The sequence below is a fragment of the Haliotis cracherodii genome, unplaced genomic scaffold, assembly GCF_022045235.1.
Source record: "Haliotis cracherodii isolate W230 unplaced genomic scaffold, xgHalCrac1.p SCAF_20, whole genome shotgun sequence".
In the NCBI taxonomy this organism is placed as follows: Eukaryota; Metazoa; Mollusca; class Gastropoda; order Lepetellida; family Haliotidae; genus Haliotis; species Haliotis cracherodii.
This window is the reverse complement of record NW_027266276.1, coordinates 5,207,049-5,228,122: the sequence shown is the minus strand read 5'-3', so window position 1 is coordinate 5,228,122 and position 21,074 is coordinate 5,207,049. Positions and strand designations below refer to the sequence as shown.

The following is a 21,074-nucleotide window of genomic DNA, read 5'->3' as shown; positions in this document are numbered from 1 at the left end:
TAACCCAATATTCCCATCACCTACATCACCATCAACCCAACATTCCCATCACCTACACCACCATCTACCAAACAGTCCCATCACATACACCACCATCTACCAAACAGTCCCATCACCTACACCACCATCAACCCAACAGTCCCTTCACATACACCACCATCTACCAAACAGTCCCATCACCTACACCACCATCAACCCAACAGTCCCATCACATACACCACCATCTACCAAACAGTCCCATCACCTACATCACCATCAACCCAACAGTCCCATCACATACACCACCATCTACCAAACAGTCCCATCACCTACACCACCATCAACCCAACAGTCCCATCACATACACCACCATCTACCAAACAGTCCCATCACCTACACCACCATCAACCCAACAGTCCCATCACATACACCACCATCAACCAAACAATCCCATCACCCACACAACCATCAACCAAACAGTCCCTTCACCTACACCACCATCAACCAAACAGTCCCTTCACCTACACCACCATCAACCAAACAGTCCCATCACCTACACCACAATCAACCAACAGTCCCACCACCTATATCCCCCTTAACCAAATATTCCCATCACCTACACCTAGATCAACTCAACATCCCTATCAACTACAACACCATAAATCCAATAGTCCCATCACCTACACCACCAGCAATACCAGCCATTCCGCGTGTGTGTGTGCAATGTGTAGATGGTTCAATACCAGCCATTCTGTGTGTGTGTGCGTGTGTGTGTGTGTGTGTGTGTGTGTGCGTGCGTGCGTGTGTGTGTGTGTGCGTGCGTGCGTGTGTGTGTGTGTGTGTGTGTGTGTGTGTGTGTGTGTGTGTGTGCGCGCGCAATGTGAAGATGGTTCAACACCAGCCATTCCGTGTGTGTGCGTGAGTATGTGTGCAATGTGTACATGGTTCAATACCAGCCATTCTGTGTGTGTGTGTGTGTGTTTGTGTGTGTAATGTGTAGATGACTCAATACCAGCCATTCCGTGTGTTTGTGTGTGCAATGTTTAGATGGTTCAATACCAGCCATTCCGTGTGTGTGTGTGTGTGTGTGTGTGTGTGTGCAATGTGTAGATGTTTCAATATCAGCTATTCTGTGTGTGTGTGTGCAATGTGTAGATGTTTCAATACCAGCCATTCCGTGTGTGTGTGTAATGTGTAGATGATTCAATACCAGCCATTCCGTGTGTTTGTGTGTGCAGTGTTTAGATGGTTCAACGCCAGCCATTCTGTGTGTGTGTGTGTGTGTGTGTGCAGTGTGAAGATGGTTCAATACCAGTCATTCCTTTTTGTGTGTGTGCAATGTGTAGAAAGTTCAATACCAGCCATTCCGTGTGTGTGTGCAATGTGTAGAAAGTTCAAAACCAGCCATTCCGTGTGTGTGTGCAATGTGTAGAAAGTTCAGTACCAGCCATTCCGTGTGTGTGTGCAATGTGTAGAAAGTTCAATACCAGCCATTCTGTGTGTGTGTGTGTGCAATGTGTAGTAACTTCAATACCAGCCATTCTGTGTGTGTGTGTGTGCAATGTGTAGAAACTTCAATACCAGCCATTCCGTGTGTTTGTGTGTGCAATGTTTAGGTGTGTGTGTGTGTGTGTGTGTGTGTGTGTGTGTGTGTGTGTGTGTGTGTGTGTGTGTGTGTGTGTGTGTGTGTGTGTGTGTGTGTGTGTGTGATGTGAAGGTAATTCAATACCAGCCATTCTGTATACCAGAATAAAGTAGTTATCATCCATAAAAAAACAACTTGTCCTTACTGTCAAATTATAGGCGCGTCCATTACATTTACATCGACTACAGGATGAAACAAAACTTATGTACATTGTCATAAAATATGGTGCATGAGTTAGACGTTTACCACGACGGGGACACCCACGAGCAGGTACAGGGAGCTGATTTACTTCCATTTAATCACGCAAAACGGAGACGAGTTTTTGTGTCGCTGGTTAGGGTGTTTACTGATACGCATAGGGGCAAGTCAACAGAAAGTTATACAGGAGTTCACCACACCACATCCACCAGTGTGTGTTATCCACATATCAAAGACACCAATCCCACCACACCGCATCCACCAGTGTGTGTTATCCACATATCAAAGACACCAAACCCACCACACTACATCCACCAGTGTGTGTTATCCACATATCAAGAACACCAAACCCACCACACCTCATCCACCAGTGTGTGTTATCCACATATCAAGGACACCAAACCCACCACACCTCATCCACCTGTGTGTTATCCACATATCAAGGACACCAAACCCACCACACTACACCCACCAGTGTGTGTTATACACACATCAAGGACACCAAACCCACCACACTACACCCACCAGTGTGTGTTATCCACATATCAAGAACACCAAACCCACCACACCTCATCCACCAGTGTGTGTTATCCACATATCAAGAACACCAAATCCACCACACTACACCCACCAGTGTGTGTTATACACACATCAAGGACACCAAACCCACCACACCGCATCCACCAGTGTGTTATCCACACATCAAGGACACCAAACCCACCACACTACACCCACCAGTGTGTGTTACACACATATCAAAGACACCAAACCCACCACACAGCATCCACCAGTGTGTGTTATCCACATATCAAGGACACCAAACATACCACACCGCATCCACCAGTGTGTGTTATCCACATATCAAGAACACCAAACCCACCACACCGCATCCACCAGTGTGTTATCCACATATCAAGGACACCAAACATACCACACCGCATCCACCAGTGTGTAATCCACATATCAAGAACACCAAACCCATCACACCGCATCCACCAGTGTGTGTTATCCACATATCAAGGACACCAAACCCACCACACCGCATCCACAAATGTGTGTTATCCACACATCAAGGACACCAAACCCACCTCACCGCAACCGCCAGACATGTTGATAGAAGTATGAATGAAAATCTAAAATGTACAGTGATGTCTCAGCCTTGTAATGCACGTTCACAACGTTGCGACGTGGTCGATTTGATTTACGTCACGTAACCTTGACAACCTTTCTTATGTCAGTCACTGATTTGTCTGGTCTAGATTCGATTATGTATACGCCACCGTCATAGAGCTGGAATATTGCTGACTGCGGCGTTACACTGCAAACAAACAAAACAAATAACATTGACACTTTGCAGGAAAACTTTGAATCAGGTTTACGAGATATAGTGCATGCCAACTTATGAACAATGAGTGAACGAGTATAGTTTTACACCGGCTTATTACTTGCAATATTCCAGCAATATCACGACTGGAGACACCAGAACTCGATCCACGTGTACGTCAACGTCAGAACACACCGCAGACACTCCAACAACTGGCTAACGCGTTACAGGCAGAATTCCGCAGGACAGAATTCGTACACTTATCCAGTCAGTGCCGAGTAGATGCAGAGCCGTGATTGCTGCCCGGAGCGGTCACACGAGATACTGAGTTCAGCGCAACCTTGTGGCCTTATATGACATGACAATGAACAGTTTTCAATGCCTTTGTACAACGACAACATGTGACTATCGAGCTCCAAAATGTCATATTTGTATCTATGATATTGAATTAAATATATTGACGAAAAATCTACCTGTGCGTTTCTTTTTTTGAAGAGCGTATTACTGTTCAATATTATCTAAAAAGCTATAGAATTAATGAAACTTGATAACCGGCTGTGTGTTTTAACACATATAATGACATAGAACAGCCACTAGAGGGAACATATAGTCTTTGTATAGTGAGTGAGTGAGTGAGTGAGTGAGTGAGTTTGGTTTAACGCCGCTTTTAACAGTATTCCAGTTATATCACGGCGTGTCAGCTTAATGTGGGAGGAAAGCCCGAAGTGATGCAGGTCTCAGACGTTTACCACTTCGGTGAAACCCACGAGCACGGGTATGGTGCTGACAAACCTAGAAACATAATCGGGGCGAACCGGGATTCGAACCCACGATCATAGGTTTCTGGCGTGTCCAAGGGACGCGAATAGCGGCGCCTTAGACGACTGGGCCACCCGTGCCCCCCTTTGTATAGTATCCGAGATACAAGAATGAATACCTATACGGCTCTATCCATTTTAACTTACTGGGTTAAAAAAGGGTCTCTAGATCTACTGCCTATGAGCGTCGACCGCCTATGAGGTTCAGGGTTCGATCCTCGTCTGCGTCAAACCAAAAGACGGAAACAGATTGTACTTGTTGTTATCCTGTCTGATGCTCGACATTAAGGGGCTAATTATAAAACAAGGACTGGTCGGCTCGGAGTCAGTATACTGTATCTGAGTGGGGTATTCATGTTACCAACAGTAAATGGCGCTGATACGTGATTAGCAATTGGCAAATGGAAGCCAACACTTAACAGTTAATAAGCCTAATTTTCAAATGTAGCAACAAGTAAGTCATAATTGATAATATTGAAAATACATATTAGAGACAGCATACGTATTGGCTTCTGAAATGACAATGCGTATGCGCATTGGGCAAGATTCTGTTTCCACCCTATCAGCTGTTTCATGTTTTATACCTTACCGAAAGAAAGATGGCGGATGACTACAGCGTCCTTAGAGATCTCAAATCGCACCTGAGATCGGCGAATATTCCCTTGGAGAACTTGTCAACAATAGCACAGCAAGGGGATGATAAGGTGAGGAGAGCATGGGTCGAGTTATGCATGTCATAAACAATAAAAGTATTACCTATTCACCAACAAACACACCTCGTCCGAGTTATCGAGATGGGCGCCTTTGCTTGTCGTTGCCAGCCACCAAATATCCTGCCGCCTACCGTTAGCTGTAAAGTTAGTAGAGTGACAGGTGCGCTGTAGATTGTTTTTGTTTATGTTATCACTACCGAGATATGTAGTCAACAGCCATAGCACCAATCAGGTCCTGCAAATAGGTTTTGCCTCGTCTAGCGTGGTTACGATGTAGTATGCTTTTATATTTCGTTTTTCAAAATACTGATCGAATCTACCTATAAGGTACTCAGTACCCATCTTAGCTAGGAATCAACTCTCTGATAAGTGCACAAGCAATTATTATTTTCAATTGTATATTCTAATTTTTTATTCTAATCCCTAGAAACTTGCTGATTATAAGCATAGAATTATCAGATTGCCATTAATTGATTTTTCCTTAAAACAATTAGCACAGCCTTGAACCCGGTTGGAATACAGTATTGTAGGTCCTATGTTTGTCGGGAGCAAGTTGTGGTTTGGATGATCGCCCTCGGGGACTTGGCTGATTGCAAATCACATATATAGCTGTACTGCTCCTCTACTACTGTCCACAATCTGTCGTCCACTGACCAGTTATTGCCATTTACTCAACAATATTTCTGCAATATTCAGACACTAAAATTTGGAGCACCTTTAGAATACAGTACCACAACTTCTCGTGAGGACGATCTCTGCCGTAGGTCATATGTCTCAAAGACAAGCATCCAGTTTTGCGAGAATCCGTCAGACACAAACTCGCAACCTTTGGATTGTTAGCCTGACGGCTAACGGACTGAGCTACATCCACTCTGATAAACTAAATGCAAATTTAGCTTGTCATGCCTATAACTTTACGGGAGCTGAACAAAAATAGGGTCGAATAGGTCACGGACATTTACGAAGGTTACGGGTAGGCATGGTGTCTTGTGGCTTTATCTACGGATACTTATAAGTGATCCTGATGGCATTTAGCACACTCGTCCCATTTCCTAATCTACAAGATTCCGAGTGGTGAGGAATGAGCCGAAAAGGCAAGAGCTGAAAACAGCTCCAGACATCTGACGTCGAACTTGTGGATACTCATGAATGACATGGTATTAAATTACTCGTCAGATGAATTTTGTGACAGAAAAGTGTGGTAGGGAACACTGTAAGGATGTATTGTTTGATAGGCATTACTTAGAAGATGATGGATGACGGATGACTTGCGTACTGCATTCTTGCTTGACAACGGTATAAGGATCTATACCGAAACGTCGCTTTTTACAGTATTAAAGAAGTTGTTATCCATAATATTGTGTCTACCTTGTCACTGTAAGGATGATGTGGATAATAGTAAGGAACAAGGGAGGCATTAGCATGGCTAGTGACGACACAAGGGTGAGTTCGCTGTTTTAATCAGTACTGAATAAATGTAGCAGTGAAAGTGGCTTATGTGAATATTCCAGGACAGTTTCCAGAAGTAAAAAATATTCGACACTAAACGATTTCATCCTTTTTACTCGACGTTTTTGTGTGAAGAATATTAGGAGCTGTTAGAAAATCTATAATAGCCACTAAACAAGTACCTACCCTTATGATCGTAAAGGGGTGATTGATCGTAAAGGGGATCCAAGGGCTAAGGATAGACTTTGGGGTAACCTACCCTAACACCCGCGACATTTGGATGTGTTCAGTGCCAATATAATATTACCCAATAAACTGCATTCTTGTGCATATCAATGAAAATTAATGAACCAAAAAAATAAAATATGTATATTAGTTCCCATTTATAATCATTTTAGCCACTTGAATTATAAAAATAAAAAAATAAAAAATATATTGCAAATAATAGTGCTTTCATAAACTAGCGCTTGTATAAAATGCGCCTCTGCAGGCTCTATTTAGTTAACAAATATTCAAAACTCTCAACATCGCTGGGCGTATTCAATGACATTGCGTATAGACAATGATAGAGATGATAGTTCGTAAAATTAATATACATATTTGGGGAGGGTCAATAAAAAATTGACAGTATATAATAAGATTACTACAGATTAATAAAATATAAAGTGCTTTTGCATTTTGTCCTTTCGAGGAGGGAGGGTCATGAAAGAAATGTACAATGACATGTTGAGGGTCATCCAAAAATATGACAAGCTGTCAGTTCACTGCAACACCTGGTTCAAGCCAGTGCAGATATTTCCCAGACAATTTCTTGAAAAATGATGAGGCAGGGTACTCAGCTTGTTTGTTTTGTTCAGATTCAATTTGTTTTTTTATAAAAACAGTTATTACTGTACCCAGGGGCTCCAGAAATTGCTGAAGAGCTGATACATCTCTGCGTCATTTGGGGCACTCAACTATGAAGTGAACGCTAGTTTTTTTCTTTTGGTAGGATGTAGAGGATATTCCATCTGTCGAGTGAAACATCATGTTTCTCTCTTCGAGTGACGGAAGAAAGGAGATATGAGTTTCCATGAGTGACGTAGCCACAAGTGAAAATATCTCCTTTCCACTGTCACAAGATAATATACTTTTTGTGTTGTTAATTGAAAATTAAATTAGTTCAAAATTAGATTATTTCATTACAATATAAAACCTTGAAACATAAATTCTCCCTACCTAACACGCAGGGATGTTTCACCATCCCTTGTCAGTCTTACTTAAAAAGTAAAATCTTTAAAATATAAACAAAAGTAACAAAAAAGTATTTGATGTCAATATAATTCTTTTTCATACATTTGGATATGAATCTCAAGAAAGTTGTTGGAAGCAAAAGAATACACGCTGGTTAAGTAACAAAAATGGCACTTTGCAAAACAAAGAGCCTCAATGGACAAGTAAAATGAGAAATATACAGTTTATAACGAAACATTTTCAAGAGAATAACAAACAGCAAGAAGAGATATTAACCATTAGAGAGAACCAGAGATTAATGACCATCTGCTGTTACGTTGCCATGTCATTGTGGAACTAACGTAAACAGGAAGTCAACAGTTTGTGTGCAGTTGGACGCTTTCAAGCTTCTCCCCTGTGGGTGAGACCTTTGTTACACTCTCAGTACAGTGAACTCCACCAACAGGCTATCATTGTAAGGATCCTGAGACACTTACAATAAAGGGAGATAACTGACGGGGAGGTAACTCTTCAAATGTTATGTTCACTGCAGTGAAATTTTGAGTGTCGTGATCATCTGCATCATCTACAGTAAAAATATCACTTTCCTCAGCTTCAGAAAACACAAACTCTCACACTGAAGTATTAAGACCTTTGTTGTTGTGTTTTGAGCACATATTTTTTTTCTGCCAAAGTCAGAAATCAAAGTAGAGCATGTGTTTTTACAAAATACAGTTTTCATGATATATATCTGTAAAATTCCATGAAGTTCCATATACATCTATCAAACATTACATTTTTATGTACTTGATTAATTTCAACTAAGGCAAGCACCAAGTTTATCTCTTGTTAAAAGAAAGAAATGTATTTATAAATCAGAATTTTATCTAAATATCATTCTGTAGAATAGATACTTACCATTGGTCATTTCTATCCTAGTTGTTCACACCAGGAGAAGCAACCATCAAGGTACTGGTAGTTAGGACGAGTGTTTGTAGTGTTGTACACTGGCAATTCTGCTTTTTGTATTAACCAGCACTAGTGTAGACAACAGTAGACAGTAAGGCTGGGACGGGTAACTCGGGTATCCGGGTCGGGTGGACACTGAGTAGGACCCGGGTACTCACAGGACTACCCGGACCCGTGGTTGGGTACGTGATATATTGTTTAATGAAAAAAATTATCTAAAACTCTATGGTTACACTAAAGTCACTAATGTTCGCATTTCTTTCTGGATATGCACTCATTCCTTCTGATTTGTCATATGGTTGATGAATGGCCAGATTGTTTAATGCATGAATCTGAATACGTTTTGCCAGGGCTATGCTAAAAATGTTCCCAATCTCCTGAAACCTACAGTGGGTACCCGGGTAGGGTCGGGTAATACAGTGGTGGGTAACCGGGTAGTAAATTTGGACTCGTCCCAGCCCTAGTACACAGCTATTGTTCATCACCCCAGGGGGGTTACAATAGTGCCCCACCCACCTCTGCTGGTCATAGAGGCAACTCGGTGGATTGGGTGGTCACATTTAGTAACTTGGTGGATTGCGTGTCTTCGTACTTCGACAGAGTGGGTCATTGCTCACAATATTAATTGATGGACCAAACTATTAACAAAACAAGCAAAAGTATTTACAGACTGCTGTCAGATAGCTGGAATATTTATGTGTGGGGTTGAACAGCAACAACATCAAAAGATACCATGACATTGCTTGTCCGTCTCACACAAAAGGTAATTGATCTCAAACGGAACTCAAGATTTTGCTTTTCTAGGGGTGCTTTCTATAGAAATTTGCAATGAACCACCCAGATGACCAGTGACCCCAATGCACCACTAAGATGACCGGTGACCCACTGTACCACACAGATGACCAGTGACCCCAATGCACCACTAAGGTGACCGGTGACCCACTGTACCACACAGATAACCAGTGACCCCAATGCACCTTTTAGATGACCAGTGACCCACTGTACCACACAGATAACCAGTGACCCCAATGCACCTCTTAGATGACCAGTGACCCACTGTACCACACAGATGACCAGTGACCCCAATGTACCACCCAGATGACCAGTGACCCCAATGTACCACCCAGATGGCCAGTGACCCCAATGTACCACCAAGATGACCAGTGACCCCAGTGTACCACCCACATGACCAGTTGACAACAAGGAGATACCGTTGATAGGAACTGTTTGTTCAAAATGGCCAGAGACTACATATCTGTGTTGCCACTACGTGTTGTGCACTGGTTGTGTTGTGTCCTGCACTCGACCTTGACATTGAGGGGAATCAATAGGAACATTCTTATTTCTTTGCTCAAGAGTATCCCACGAACAACAGCAATTTTGTTGGGGACAAATAGCATGAGAACAGTTTCATAATATTATAAACTTTTGATATGACATTCTTCAATCGCATTACCAAATTTCAATAAACTGAGGACATTTTGGATGACAATCAGTCAATGTCCTAGAATATGAACTGATCTGAAACCTGAAACACATATAGAAATGGTAATGGTTCCTTACATGTACAGAGGAACATTTTATCCATATGTGATTGAAATATGTTCAAAGGCTCAATATAAGTAATTATCCTTTTATTCCAAACTGTTACCAGTGATTTTCCTACATCTTTTTAATGTCTATGGTGAAGTGTGTGTCGCAACAAGTGCACCTGACGCAACAGCACTCTAACGTCCTTGTTTTCAGTTAGGTATTTTTATCTGGATCTATCTAAAAAAAAATGGGGATGTGACAATTAACACTACACAGCTATTGAAGATAGCACACAATCTAATTCACCACCGTAGTTAGTCTGTGGCTGTCCTGTCCTGTGAACTTTAGCATTGAGTTTTTGTGTAGAAATATTGTATTTTCTAGGCTTACTTCGTATCAGTTTTAAAATCATCTTGTGTTGCCGCTGTGGTATATTTAACCCATGATCCATACCAGTCTTCATTGTTAACAGTGTGAGTGAGTGAGTTGGGTTTAACGCCGCTTTTAACAGTATTCCAGTTATATCGCCGCGTGTCAGCTTAATGTGGGAGGAAAGCCCGAAATGATGCAGGTCTCAGACATTTACCACTTCGGTGAAACCCACGAGCACGGGTATGGTGCTGACAAACCTAGAAACATAATCGGGAAGAACCGGGGTTCGAACCCACAATCATAGATTTCTGGCGTGCCCAAGGGACGCAACTCTGCACAGCGAATCGCGGCGCATTAGAAGACTGGGCCATCCGTGCCCCCGCATTGTTAACAGGGGGTTGTGGGATAGGCTAGTGGTTAAAGTGTTAGCTTGTCACACTGAAGACAAATTTATAATGTGTGAAGCCCATTTCTTGTGTCCTCCATCATGATATTGCTGGAATATTGCTAAAACTGAAAGCGGTGTAAAACCATACTCACTCACTCACTCACTCATTGTTAACATCCAGTCACCGTTTTTTTCCAATAAGTTACACATTGTGAAATTGCCGGTGACTCATTGTTCAAATATATTGATTATTTCAAAACCCTCTTTGTAGGTGAGTTAACAGTAATTGTTTAGTCGTTATTTTAATTTCAAACATACCTGGTTGTTTGTGAGTGTTGTAATGTAGGCCTGTTTCATTTATGTAGAAGTAGAATAGGGCTTTTGTGGACTTGCTTTTTTGTATTAGGAAATTTTTGTTTTTTACCATTGTTAAACAATAATGTTTTTAAAACAGTAGAATTCTAGCTTCATCAAAATGCATAAAAAATTGTGGCTTTCAATTAAAAGTTTTGTTTGAATTATTGTTATTACAGTTAATTTGATCCACACTAGACTGACTTGTGATAATGTGGTGAGGAACAGTTAAAAAACACTGACCTTTCTCCGCTCTGTTTCATTACAAACATCTGAGGTTTCAATTTGTTTTTTCCACAGTTGGTGCAGCAGTTTTTGACAGAAAATATCAAGATAGAGGGTTCTGGGCCTGAAGCCACTCAAAGTCAGTTATACATCGGTGAGTTCCATCAGTGTTTCTTTGTTTCTTTGTTTACTGTAAATCTTGAAATTAACACGAGTGTGAATTAAATGTGAAAAATGCGAGTGGTCTTGGCTCGCATTATTAAACATTGCATTTATATCAACAATAAGACATTTAGGATAGCAGAAATACCAACTTGGACATACGCTGGAAACAAACAACTATGTATTCCACATCATTGTTTATTGAGCAGCACTTGTAACAAGTATATAAACAATGTCATTCAGACACTAATTACATCCTGTAAATCGTCACTACTGGGTTCAAGACAAGAGTTCTACTCACTTATGTCATCACTGATCACACCTGCAAGTCCAGACAGACGCCACCCACGCAACACAGTGTCTTTGTTCTTTGCTACTGAGTCAAAGGCCGACACGAGACAGCGCGCATGCATGTCCTGACTGAGGACATTTTATTTAGATAACATATCCACTGATGCTTGAGAGGAGGGGTGTGTTGCATTCATATTGAGTCGCATTTTTGGCAAGGGGCCAGCGTTCGCATTCCTTTGGAGACGCATTATTTTCACGATTTACAGTATTTGTTTAACGCCACACTCAGCAATATTCCAGGTGTATGATGGTGGTCTGTAAATAATCCAGACAATCCAGTTATTGACATCATGAGCATCGATCCACGTAATTGGGATAAGATGACATGCATCAACCAAGTCAGCGAGTCTGACCACCCGATCCCGTTAGTCGCCTGTTACGACAAGCATAGTCGCCTCTTATGGCAAGCATGGGTTTCTGAAGACCTGTTTTACCCCGGATCTCCATCAGAGGGAGGGTAACGGAATTGCTTTAATCATCTTTAATCATCTGGCTTCATGGTTTAGTTCTATGAAGAGAAAGCAGGGTCATTCAAAATTTCTGTTACCAAGTACTTTTTACACATGTGGATATTTAAGTTAGATATTTTAAAACATTATTCATCTAGTCCCTGCACACTGGTGTCGTGTGGGTTCGGGAGTTTTATAGGACTCAAAAATACCACGATACTTCCACAAGAAAGTGTGATGGCAAATGATCATGATGTAACTGTCATCGTGGAGTTCGGTAAGGTTGACGGAATGCCCGTTTATAATTTCAAAATAAGTTGCTGATTTGCTAATCAAATACGCAGGGTTACTTCACAATATTTTGATGATACGCACAAGTTTTATTTTTGTAGCGTATCTGTAATGTTCGTTGCGTATTTGATACGCTTGGATTTTATTTTACTGCGTATTTCTGCATTTCTGATGCATATTTTAAGCAGATACGCAGCTTATCTTGAGCTCTGGTGACAGGACATATATTCCAAACGACCTTAATCTGACTCCTCCCAAAACTTTCTTCTTTTCCCCTCAAGTTGCGCCATCTGTTTGTTTGGCATTCTAGAAGTTGGTGAGTTGAGAAAACGTACAACTTTATGGATAACAAAAGCTGTTATAGCTCCACAGCTTGTTGCACCATAGCATTTGTCACCATCCAGGTATTGTCACTATTTCATGCCACCAGCACAAATGTCGGGAGATCACTACAGATACATGAGCCATTGTCTTCATTTGGAAGCAGTAAATCAAGAATGAAAATCAGGTGTTCTTGTCTCAACACCAAAGACTGTAGGACCTCCAGAAACAAGTGACTATGTCACAATGGAACTCCCTTGATGCACATGACACCATTGCATTAACTACTGGTAGAGCATCGTGACTGAATGTGTAACATGAATGAAGGATTTATTGGTAGAAAATCTCTGTGATACTACAATGAAGAAAGGGTCCCACCATTTGATATTCTGGACAGAGGGCTGCGATTATATCACAAAAAATAAATTGTTCCGGAAAATTCTTGAAAACAATAATTATGCTTCGAACTGTTGAAAAAAAATCTTCCCCTTCAGTGACCTTCACCCTTGACATGCCCATCGTCTGTGCATCATGTCCCTTCTGTTTCAGCATGTTTCTGGGGAATCAAGGACATTGTCAGGAATCTGCTGGACAAGGGAACAGGTAATATCGTCTTGTTTTATTTCTTCATACTGCATGATTAGTCCTTGAATTGTGGCCGAAGTGATTTTTGTACTTGAATTTCTGCAAGTACTGAATATACTGTTTGTTTGTTTGTTTGTTTGTTGTGTAATGCCGCACTCAGCAATGTTCTAGCTATATGATGATGGACTGTAAATAATCAAGTCTGGACCATACAATCCAGTGATTGACATCTTTGCATTGATTTACGCAATTGGGATACGATGACATGCATCAACCAAGTCAGCGAGTCTGACCACCCGATCCCGTTAGTCACCACTTGGTGAAGGCCAGTTGAAACCCAGTGTCTTCATGGGATGAATGTACTGTGTTCCATTAAGATCACACTTTTCTAGTTTTTACGGATTATCATCAATAGATTAAAATGAAAGAGAAATATATGTATAGCTCAAATTGTTTTCAATTCATTTTACTTCAAATCGTTTTGGATCATCATTTTAGTGGGAGCAAAGAAATAATATTTCTTGTAAAATAAAAAGTGTTAAATATTGATTAACTGCCATTCTCAAAGTCAACAGTTACCATGGTTACTATTTAATTTGTTCTTGTTTTTACTCCATCCAAGATAGAGCAGTCAGAAGAATAAACTACTTGATCTTCATGGCTCCGTCCCTCTCAGCTTCATCCATCAATAAACGCTTTTGTTACATCACAGCCATTATGAAATATTTGGTTTCAGATCCGAATTATCAGAACAAGGACACGCTATGGACGCCCCTCCATGCTGCAGCCTTTCAGGAACATGGCCCGGTGAGCTCCTCAAGTGGATTCATGTGTACCTTTTTTTTTAACTTTTAGAAATCCCATCTTTCATTGTCTGTTAAACAAATAACATACGTATTAACACAGTGTTTATACGTGATTGTGGAATAAACATGCTGAATGTGAAGCAAACATAAGTCTAGTTAGTTACAACATAGTTAATTGGCGATTAAATTACTCACCATTGTCTCTTATGTTATTACTTCATAAATTAATTTTATTTTACGGGCGCCAATTTGGTGTCGTACCGTGTAAAAACAAAATGGCGACATGTGCTGGAGTTCGCACGCGACCAATCATCGTAGAAAAAACAACGCAAGATAAACATATTTTTATTGCAAATATATAAGGTTTGTGTGCGCACTTGTGATGTGCTTCATTCCAGGTCGCTTTATACACGGAGTATAGGATTTTGGGTCGATTTTGAAGGCATGTACAGGGGGGTCGTCTTATACGTGGGGTCGTCTTCTGCACAGCGATATACGGTATGTTTATAATTCTACAGGTGAGATTTATGCTGACCTGACCCCTGTCATGCTTGCCTTTTGATAATTCTATAGGTGAGATAGACAATGTACCTTAACACTGACCTGACCTCTAACCTGCTTGCTTTCAGGTGGTGATGCTTCTGCTAGACAACAATTCCCAGCCAGAGTTACCCGATGCAGAGGGACGGTGTGTACATGACTTACTTAGGCTTATAAAAGACTGATCATGTTCACGAGTGAGTGAGTCAGTTGCAGCGTTAGAAACTGGCACTAGTCCTGTAGTCCTTACCAAACTACCCATATAGTAAAAGTATTCTAAGGACAAGTAGAAATTGGCCCATTTTAAGGATTTTGCTATATGTTATCATTTTAAGGACTAGGGGACAAAAACTGTGGGAGACTCTCATGGGGTGCATTAAGCCACACATGGGGTGTATTAAGCCACACATGGGGTGTGTTGGAGCCACTCATGGGGTGTGTTGGAGCCACACAAGGGGTGTGTTGGAGCCACTCATGGGGTGTGTTGGAGCCACTCATGGGTTGTGTTGGAGATACTCAAGGGGTGTGTTGGAGCCATGCATTGTGTTGGAGCCACTCATGGGGTGTGTTGGAGCCACTCATGGGGTGTGTTGGAGCCACACATGGGGTGTGTTGGAGCCATGCATGGGGTGTGTTGGAGCCATGCATGGGGTGTGTTGGAGCCATGCATGGGGTGTGTTGGAGCCACTCATGGGTTGTGTTGGAGACACACATGGGTTGTGTTGGAGACACTCATGGGGTGTGTTGGAGCCACTCATGGGGTGTGTTGGAGATACTCATGGAGTGTGTTGGAGCCACACATGGGGTGTGTTGGAGCCACTCATGGGGTGTGTTGGAGACACTCATGGGGTGTGTTGGAGCCACACCTGGGGTGTGTTGGAGACACTCATGGGGTGTGTTGGAGCCATGCATGGGGTGTGTTGGAGCCACACATGGGGTGTGTTGGAGCCACTCATGGGGTGTGTTGGAGACACTCATGGGTTGTGTTGGAGCCACTCATGGGGTGTGTTGGAGACACTCATGGGGTGTGTTGGAGCCACACATGGGTTGTGTTGGAGCCACACATGGGGTGTGTTGGAGACACTCATGGGTTGTGTTGGAGACACTCATGGAGTGTGTTGGAGCCACACCTGGGGTGTGTTGGAGACACTCATGGGGTGTGTTGGAGACACTCATGGGTTGTGTTGGAGACACTCATGGGTTGTGTTGGAGCCACACCTGGGGTGTGTTGGAGACACTCATGGGGTGTGTTGGAGACACTCATGGGGTGTGTTGGAGCCACACATGGGGTGTGATGGAGACACTCATGGGTTGTGTTGGAGACACTCAGGGGTTGTGTTGGAAGCACTCAGGGGTTGTGTTGGAGACACTCATGGGTTGTGTTGGAGCCGCACATGGGGTGTGTTGGAGCCGCACATGGGGTGTGATGGAGACACTCATGGGTTGTGTTGGAGACACTCAGGGGTTGTGTTGGAGACACTCAGGGGTTGTGTTGGAGACACTCATGGGTTGTGTTGGAGCCGCACATGGGGTGTGTTGGAGACACTCATGGGGTGTGATGGAGACACTCAGGGGTTGTGTTGGAGACACACATGGGGTGTGTTGGAGCCACTCATGGGGTGTGTTGGAGCCACACATGGGTTGTGTTGGAGCCACTCATGGGGTGTGTTGGAGCCATGCATGGGGTGTGTTGGAGACACTCATGGGGTGTGTTGGAGACACTCATGGGGTGTGTTGGAGCCACTCATGGGTTGTGTTGGAGCCACTCATGGGGTGTGTTGGAGCCACTCATGGGGTGTGTTGGAGACACTCATGGGTTGTGTTGGAGACACTCAGGGGTTGTGTTGGAGACACTCAGGGGTTGTGTTGGAGACACTCATGGGTTGTGTTGGAGACACTCATGGGGTGTGTTGGAGCCACACATGGGGTGTGTTGGAGCCACACATGGGGTGTGTTGGAGACACTCATGGGTTGTGTTGGAGACACTCATGGGGTGTGTTGGAGCCACTCATGGGTTGTGTTGGAGACACTCATGGGGTGTGTTGGAGACACTCATGGGTTGTGTTGGAGCCACTCATGGGGTGTGTTGGAGACACTCATGGGGTGTGTTGGAGACACTCATGGGTTGTGTTGGAGACACTCATGGGGTGTGTTGGAGCCACTCATGGGGTGTGTTGGAGACACTCATGGGTTGTGTTGGAGACACTCATGGGGTGTGTTGGAGACACTCATGGGGTGTGTTGGAGCCACTCATGGGTTGTGTTGGAGACACTCATGGGTTGTGTTGGAGACACTCATGGGGTGTGTTGGAGCCACACATGGGGTGTGTTGGAGCCACTCATGGGTTGTGTTGGAGACACTCATGGGTTGTGTTGGAGCCACTCATGGGTTGTGTTGGAGACACTCATGGGGTGTGTTGGAGACACTCATGGGTTGTGTTGGAGACACTCATGGGTTGTGTTGGAGACACTCATGGGTTGTGTTGGAGACGCTCATGGGGTGTGTTGGAGACGCTCATGGGGTGTGTTGGAGACACTCATGGGTTGTGTTGGAGACACACATGGGGTGTGTTGGAGACACTCATGGGGTGTGTTGGAGACACTCATGGGGTGTGTTGGAGACACTCATGGGTTGTGTTGGAGACACTCATGGGTTGTGTTGGAGACACACATGGGGTGTGTTGGAGACACTCATGGGGTGTGTTGGAGACACTCATGGGTTGTGTTGGAGACGCTCATGGGGTGTGTTGGAGACACTCATGGGTTGTGTTGGAGACACACATGGGTTGTGTTGGAGACACTCATGGGGTGTGTTGGAGCCACTCATGGGTTGTGTTGGAGACACTCATGGGTTGTGTTGGAGACGCTCATGGGGTGTGTTGGAGACACACATGGGGTGTGTTGGAGACACTCATGGGTTGTGTTGGAGACACTCATGGGGTGTGTTGGAGACACACATGGGGTGTGTTGGAGACACTCATGGGGTGTGTTTGAGACGCTCATGGGGTGTGTTGGAGACGCTCATGGGGTGTGTTGGAGACACTCATGGGTTGTGTTGGAGACACTCATGGGGTGTGTTGGAGCCATGCATGGGGTGTGTTGGAGCCATGCATGGGGTGTGTTGGAGACACTCATGGGGTGTGTTGGAGACACTCAGGGGTTGTGTTGGAGACACACATGGGGTGTGTTGGAGCCACTTACTTCTTAGAAGCTGACAGATGAGAAAGTAGACAATTTTTGTGTGGATAGCAACTTCTTTATTTTACTGTTATAGTAATGTTTGGGTATAGATCCCTGTACCGTTGTCAAGCAGGCCTGGGACAAAGTAGTGGATAACAACAATGTCTCATCAAACTTTAAGATGCAAATATTAATATTTTCAGAATAATCCTTTTCCTGTGCACTTTCCAAACCTAGCGTCAAAGTAAGATCAGTGTAAGATTCTGTGATTGTTAAATTTTCAGAACACCAAAGGATTTTGCCTCAGCTTCAGACAAAGTTTGGCCCCATTTTGCTGCCATGGGTCTGGAAAGAACACTGAAATCTGAACTGATTGACAAGGGAATTATCAAGAAGGTAAGCAGGTCATGGAAGCAATATAGCTTGCTGAACTAGGCTCGAATTTCCTGGCTCGATCGTAGCACCACCAATGACTAATACGAGTTACCGTATTTGACGTAATAAGCGCCCCGCTCTAATAAACCCACGGCGATATTTGCTAATATATTGGCTTGTGAACAATCCCATTTAGCACCCCTTCCGATTGATCAATGTACACAAGACTTATTTATTCGCCTATAATACGCACTTGTGTGTTATATGCATTCTTAATTATGGGCAATTGAATTCTGGAAAAATATATCTGTCGCATATAAACATTTCAGTCTGTCAGCATAAACCTCAAAATTTATCTTTCAACTCTGTTTTTTCCACCAAAATAATATTCTAATAAGAGCCCCCTATTTCTAATTTTTTGAGAGTGCCCTGGGCGCTTATTACGTCTAATACGGTATGTCCCTTCTGTGTCCCTCCTACTGACCAGCCAGATTCCACCTATCACCTGCATTGGCTTCAAACAAATTTCGGTGCCCAATCAAGATGATCTGATTGATAATCAAGATCTCTATTGTAATGAAATGGGTCTTACTTCGCGTAGTGCATCAAATTATTTGAACACCTTGATTAAAAACATGAAAAGATTTGCCAAATATCTGTTGACGCCCATGCTATGCAAATCCTTCAGTCAAGTGAAATGTGCACCTTAAAATCTATGTTGTTTACGAACCAGATGTCTAGTTCATTACACAAATTTGATTGGACTATGCATAGGGGGTGGTTTCTGATTGATTTCTGGTGCCATGTGTCTATCCTGGAGATGACTAATGAGGCTGGCTGCAGTGTGTAGCATCCAACCCTGACGTGAGGATCAGTGTTCATGCTATCAACCACTAGTTTCCCAGTCCAAGACAAGATGTGGTTGGAATATTGCTTTTGGATTTACAAATAAACGTTCTCTTCTATGCATTTGTTATTCCCCCGTTTGAAGAAACAGGGGGGATATAGCGATCAGCATGCCATCCGTCTGTCCATCACACATCCATTTTCTGTTTTCGGAGCAGAACTCCCAAACCATTGATTTTTTTAATATTGAAACTTGCTATACAGGTCAGTCTAGTGGTGAACTCTAGCCTTTTAATAATTTGGGATTTTTGAATTTTTTTATTTTGTAATCTTTTCATGATGACAAGGTGGACTTTAAGTTTTGATGACGACAAGGTGGACTTACACTGAAAATGAGGGAAGTGCTCATTGCCGGAGCAGAACTCCCAAACCATTGAATAAGTCATTATCAAACCTGCTCAGATCAGTCCAGTGGTGAATTAGTGCTTTTTGATAATTTGGGATTTTTTTTATTAATCTTTTTTAGTTTTGATGTCAACAAGTTGGACTTGTACTGAAAAACCATTCAAGTTTTTAAGATGAAACTTGCTCAGTCTACAGTTAGTCAGTCTACTGATGAACTGGTGCCTTTTGATAATTTTGGTTTTTTTTCATGATGACAAGTTGGACTTATGCTGAAAATGAGGGAAGTGCTCGTTTCTGAAGCTGAACTCCAAAACCGTTGCATATTTCTTGATGAAACTTGCTATACAGATTAGTCTAAGGGTAAACTGGTACCTTTTGATGATTTGGGATGTTGAAAAATACTGAACATCACTGTACTGATCGTATCCGATAGTGGGGTATAAATAGCCAAACTACATTTACAATATGCACCAGAATGGGGAGATCTCCTGATGACTCTTGTTTACTTGATAAATAGATATAAATATATACTATGCCATTTTCAAGTTGTGTATGTTGTCTGTAATTTCAGATTGAAAATTCCAAAGCAATTCAACAGAGAAAGATAACTGGAAGAGGAATCCGTATGGTAGGTAGTGGAGACCTCAGAAGACTAATCTCACCAGGTCCAAACGTCAAAGTGACCTTAATTGGGCTGTTGGTTCTCTTCTTTACGCTGAAGGCCGGTCAGGTAGCCTAGTGGTTAAAGCGTTCGCTCGTCACGCTGAAGGCCGGGGTTCGATTCCCCACATGGGTACAATGTGTGAAGCTCATTCCTGTTGTCCCCCGCCGTGATATTGCTGGAATTTTGCTAAAAGTGGCGTAAAACCATACTCACTCACTCTTTACACTGACTGTCTGACTTGTCTCTAAAATGACTGAAGCGATGCACCAGAACCTTCACCAGAAACATAACTTATAAATTTAAGATATAAACAAAATAGGATGCAATATTTGTGGAATTTAAGTGGAAACAGGTGTTTCTTTCCTATAAACATCATTTCAAATTGTGAACACACATATTCAGCTGAAATAGAAAACAGTACTTTTTTTTCAAATTTAAAAAAAAATATATCCATTAGTTCATGTGATTTACTCGTTGCAGTGATTGTCTGGTCCAGACTCGATTATTTACAGACTGCGTCATATAGCTCGAATATTGCTGACTGCGGCTTTAAACAACAAACGAACGAACGAACGAATTACTGGTTGAACGGAGGAAACTGTTTTGTTGATAATGTTTTTTTGCTTCCACTAGGCTGCGTACAGTCGCCCAGAGTCTGCATATGCCTACAACAGTGAGCCCTTTCTCCAAGCTGCTGCCACTGGGGATGTGTTAGCCGATGTTAAAGACGCTCCATCAAGAGCATCGGCACCCTACGCCACCGGAGGATCATACGGGTCATCAAGCAGCAGCAACATCTGGTCATAACACTGTGAGTCGCAGCACCGAGGGTCCTGACACCGATACAGTCTTTTCATGATCAGAAGGGTGTGAGTCTCAAGTGAGGGATTTCAACAGACCAGCTCTTCCCAGCACATGAAG

General features: G+C 42.7%; 1 protein-coding gene across 2 annotated transcripts; it reads left to right on the top strand.

Annotated features, from left to right (window-relative positions):
• The first annotated feature begins 4,563 nt into the window (after nt 1–4,563).
• LOC139470295 (ankyrin repeat and SOCS box protein 11-like) lies at nt 4,564–21,071 on the top strand. Of its 2 annotated transcripts, XM_071252655.1 has the most exons (9): nt 4,564–4,668; nt 8,278–8,307; nt 11,255–11,333; nt 13,303–13,356; nt 14,075–14,145; nt 14,774–14,832; nt 18,148–18,259; nt 20,061–20,117; nt 20,787–21,071. In XM_071252655.1, the coding sequence occupies exons 1-9, from the start codon at nt 4,564–4,566 to the stop codon at nt 20,958–20,960; spliced, it is 741 nt and encodes a 246-aa protein (XP_071108756.1). In that variant the 3' UTR covers nt 20,961–21,071. The 2 variants fall into 2 exon arrangements, with proteins under 2 accessions (XP_071108756.1, XP_071108757.1); XM_071252656.1 differs by lacking the exon at nt 8,278–8,307.
• The last annotated feature ends 3 nt before the right edge of the window (nt 21,072–21,074 follow it).

What these genes read in the sequence shown, in the direction of transcription:
- LOC139470295 (XM_071252655.1), top strand. Translation starts at nt 4,564, where the DNA reads ATGGCGGATGACTACAGCGTCCTTAGAGATCTCAAATCGCACCTGAGA. An exon ending in CAGGAGAAGCAACCATCAAG is followed by an intron (nt 8,308 to 11,254) that starts GTACTGGTAGTT and finishes TTTTTTCCACAG; the next exon opens with TTGGTGCAGCAGTTTTTGAC. An exon ending in TCAAAGTCAGTTATACATCG is followed by an intron (nt 11,334 to 13,302) that starts GTGAGTTCCATC and finishes CTTCTGTTTCAG; the next exon opens with CATGTTTCTGGGGAATCAAG.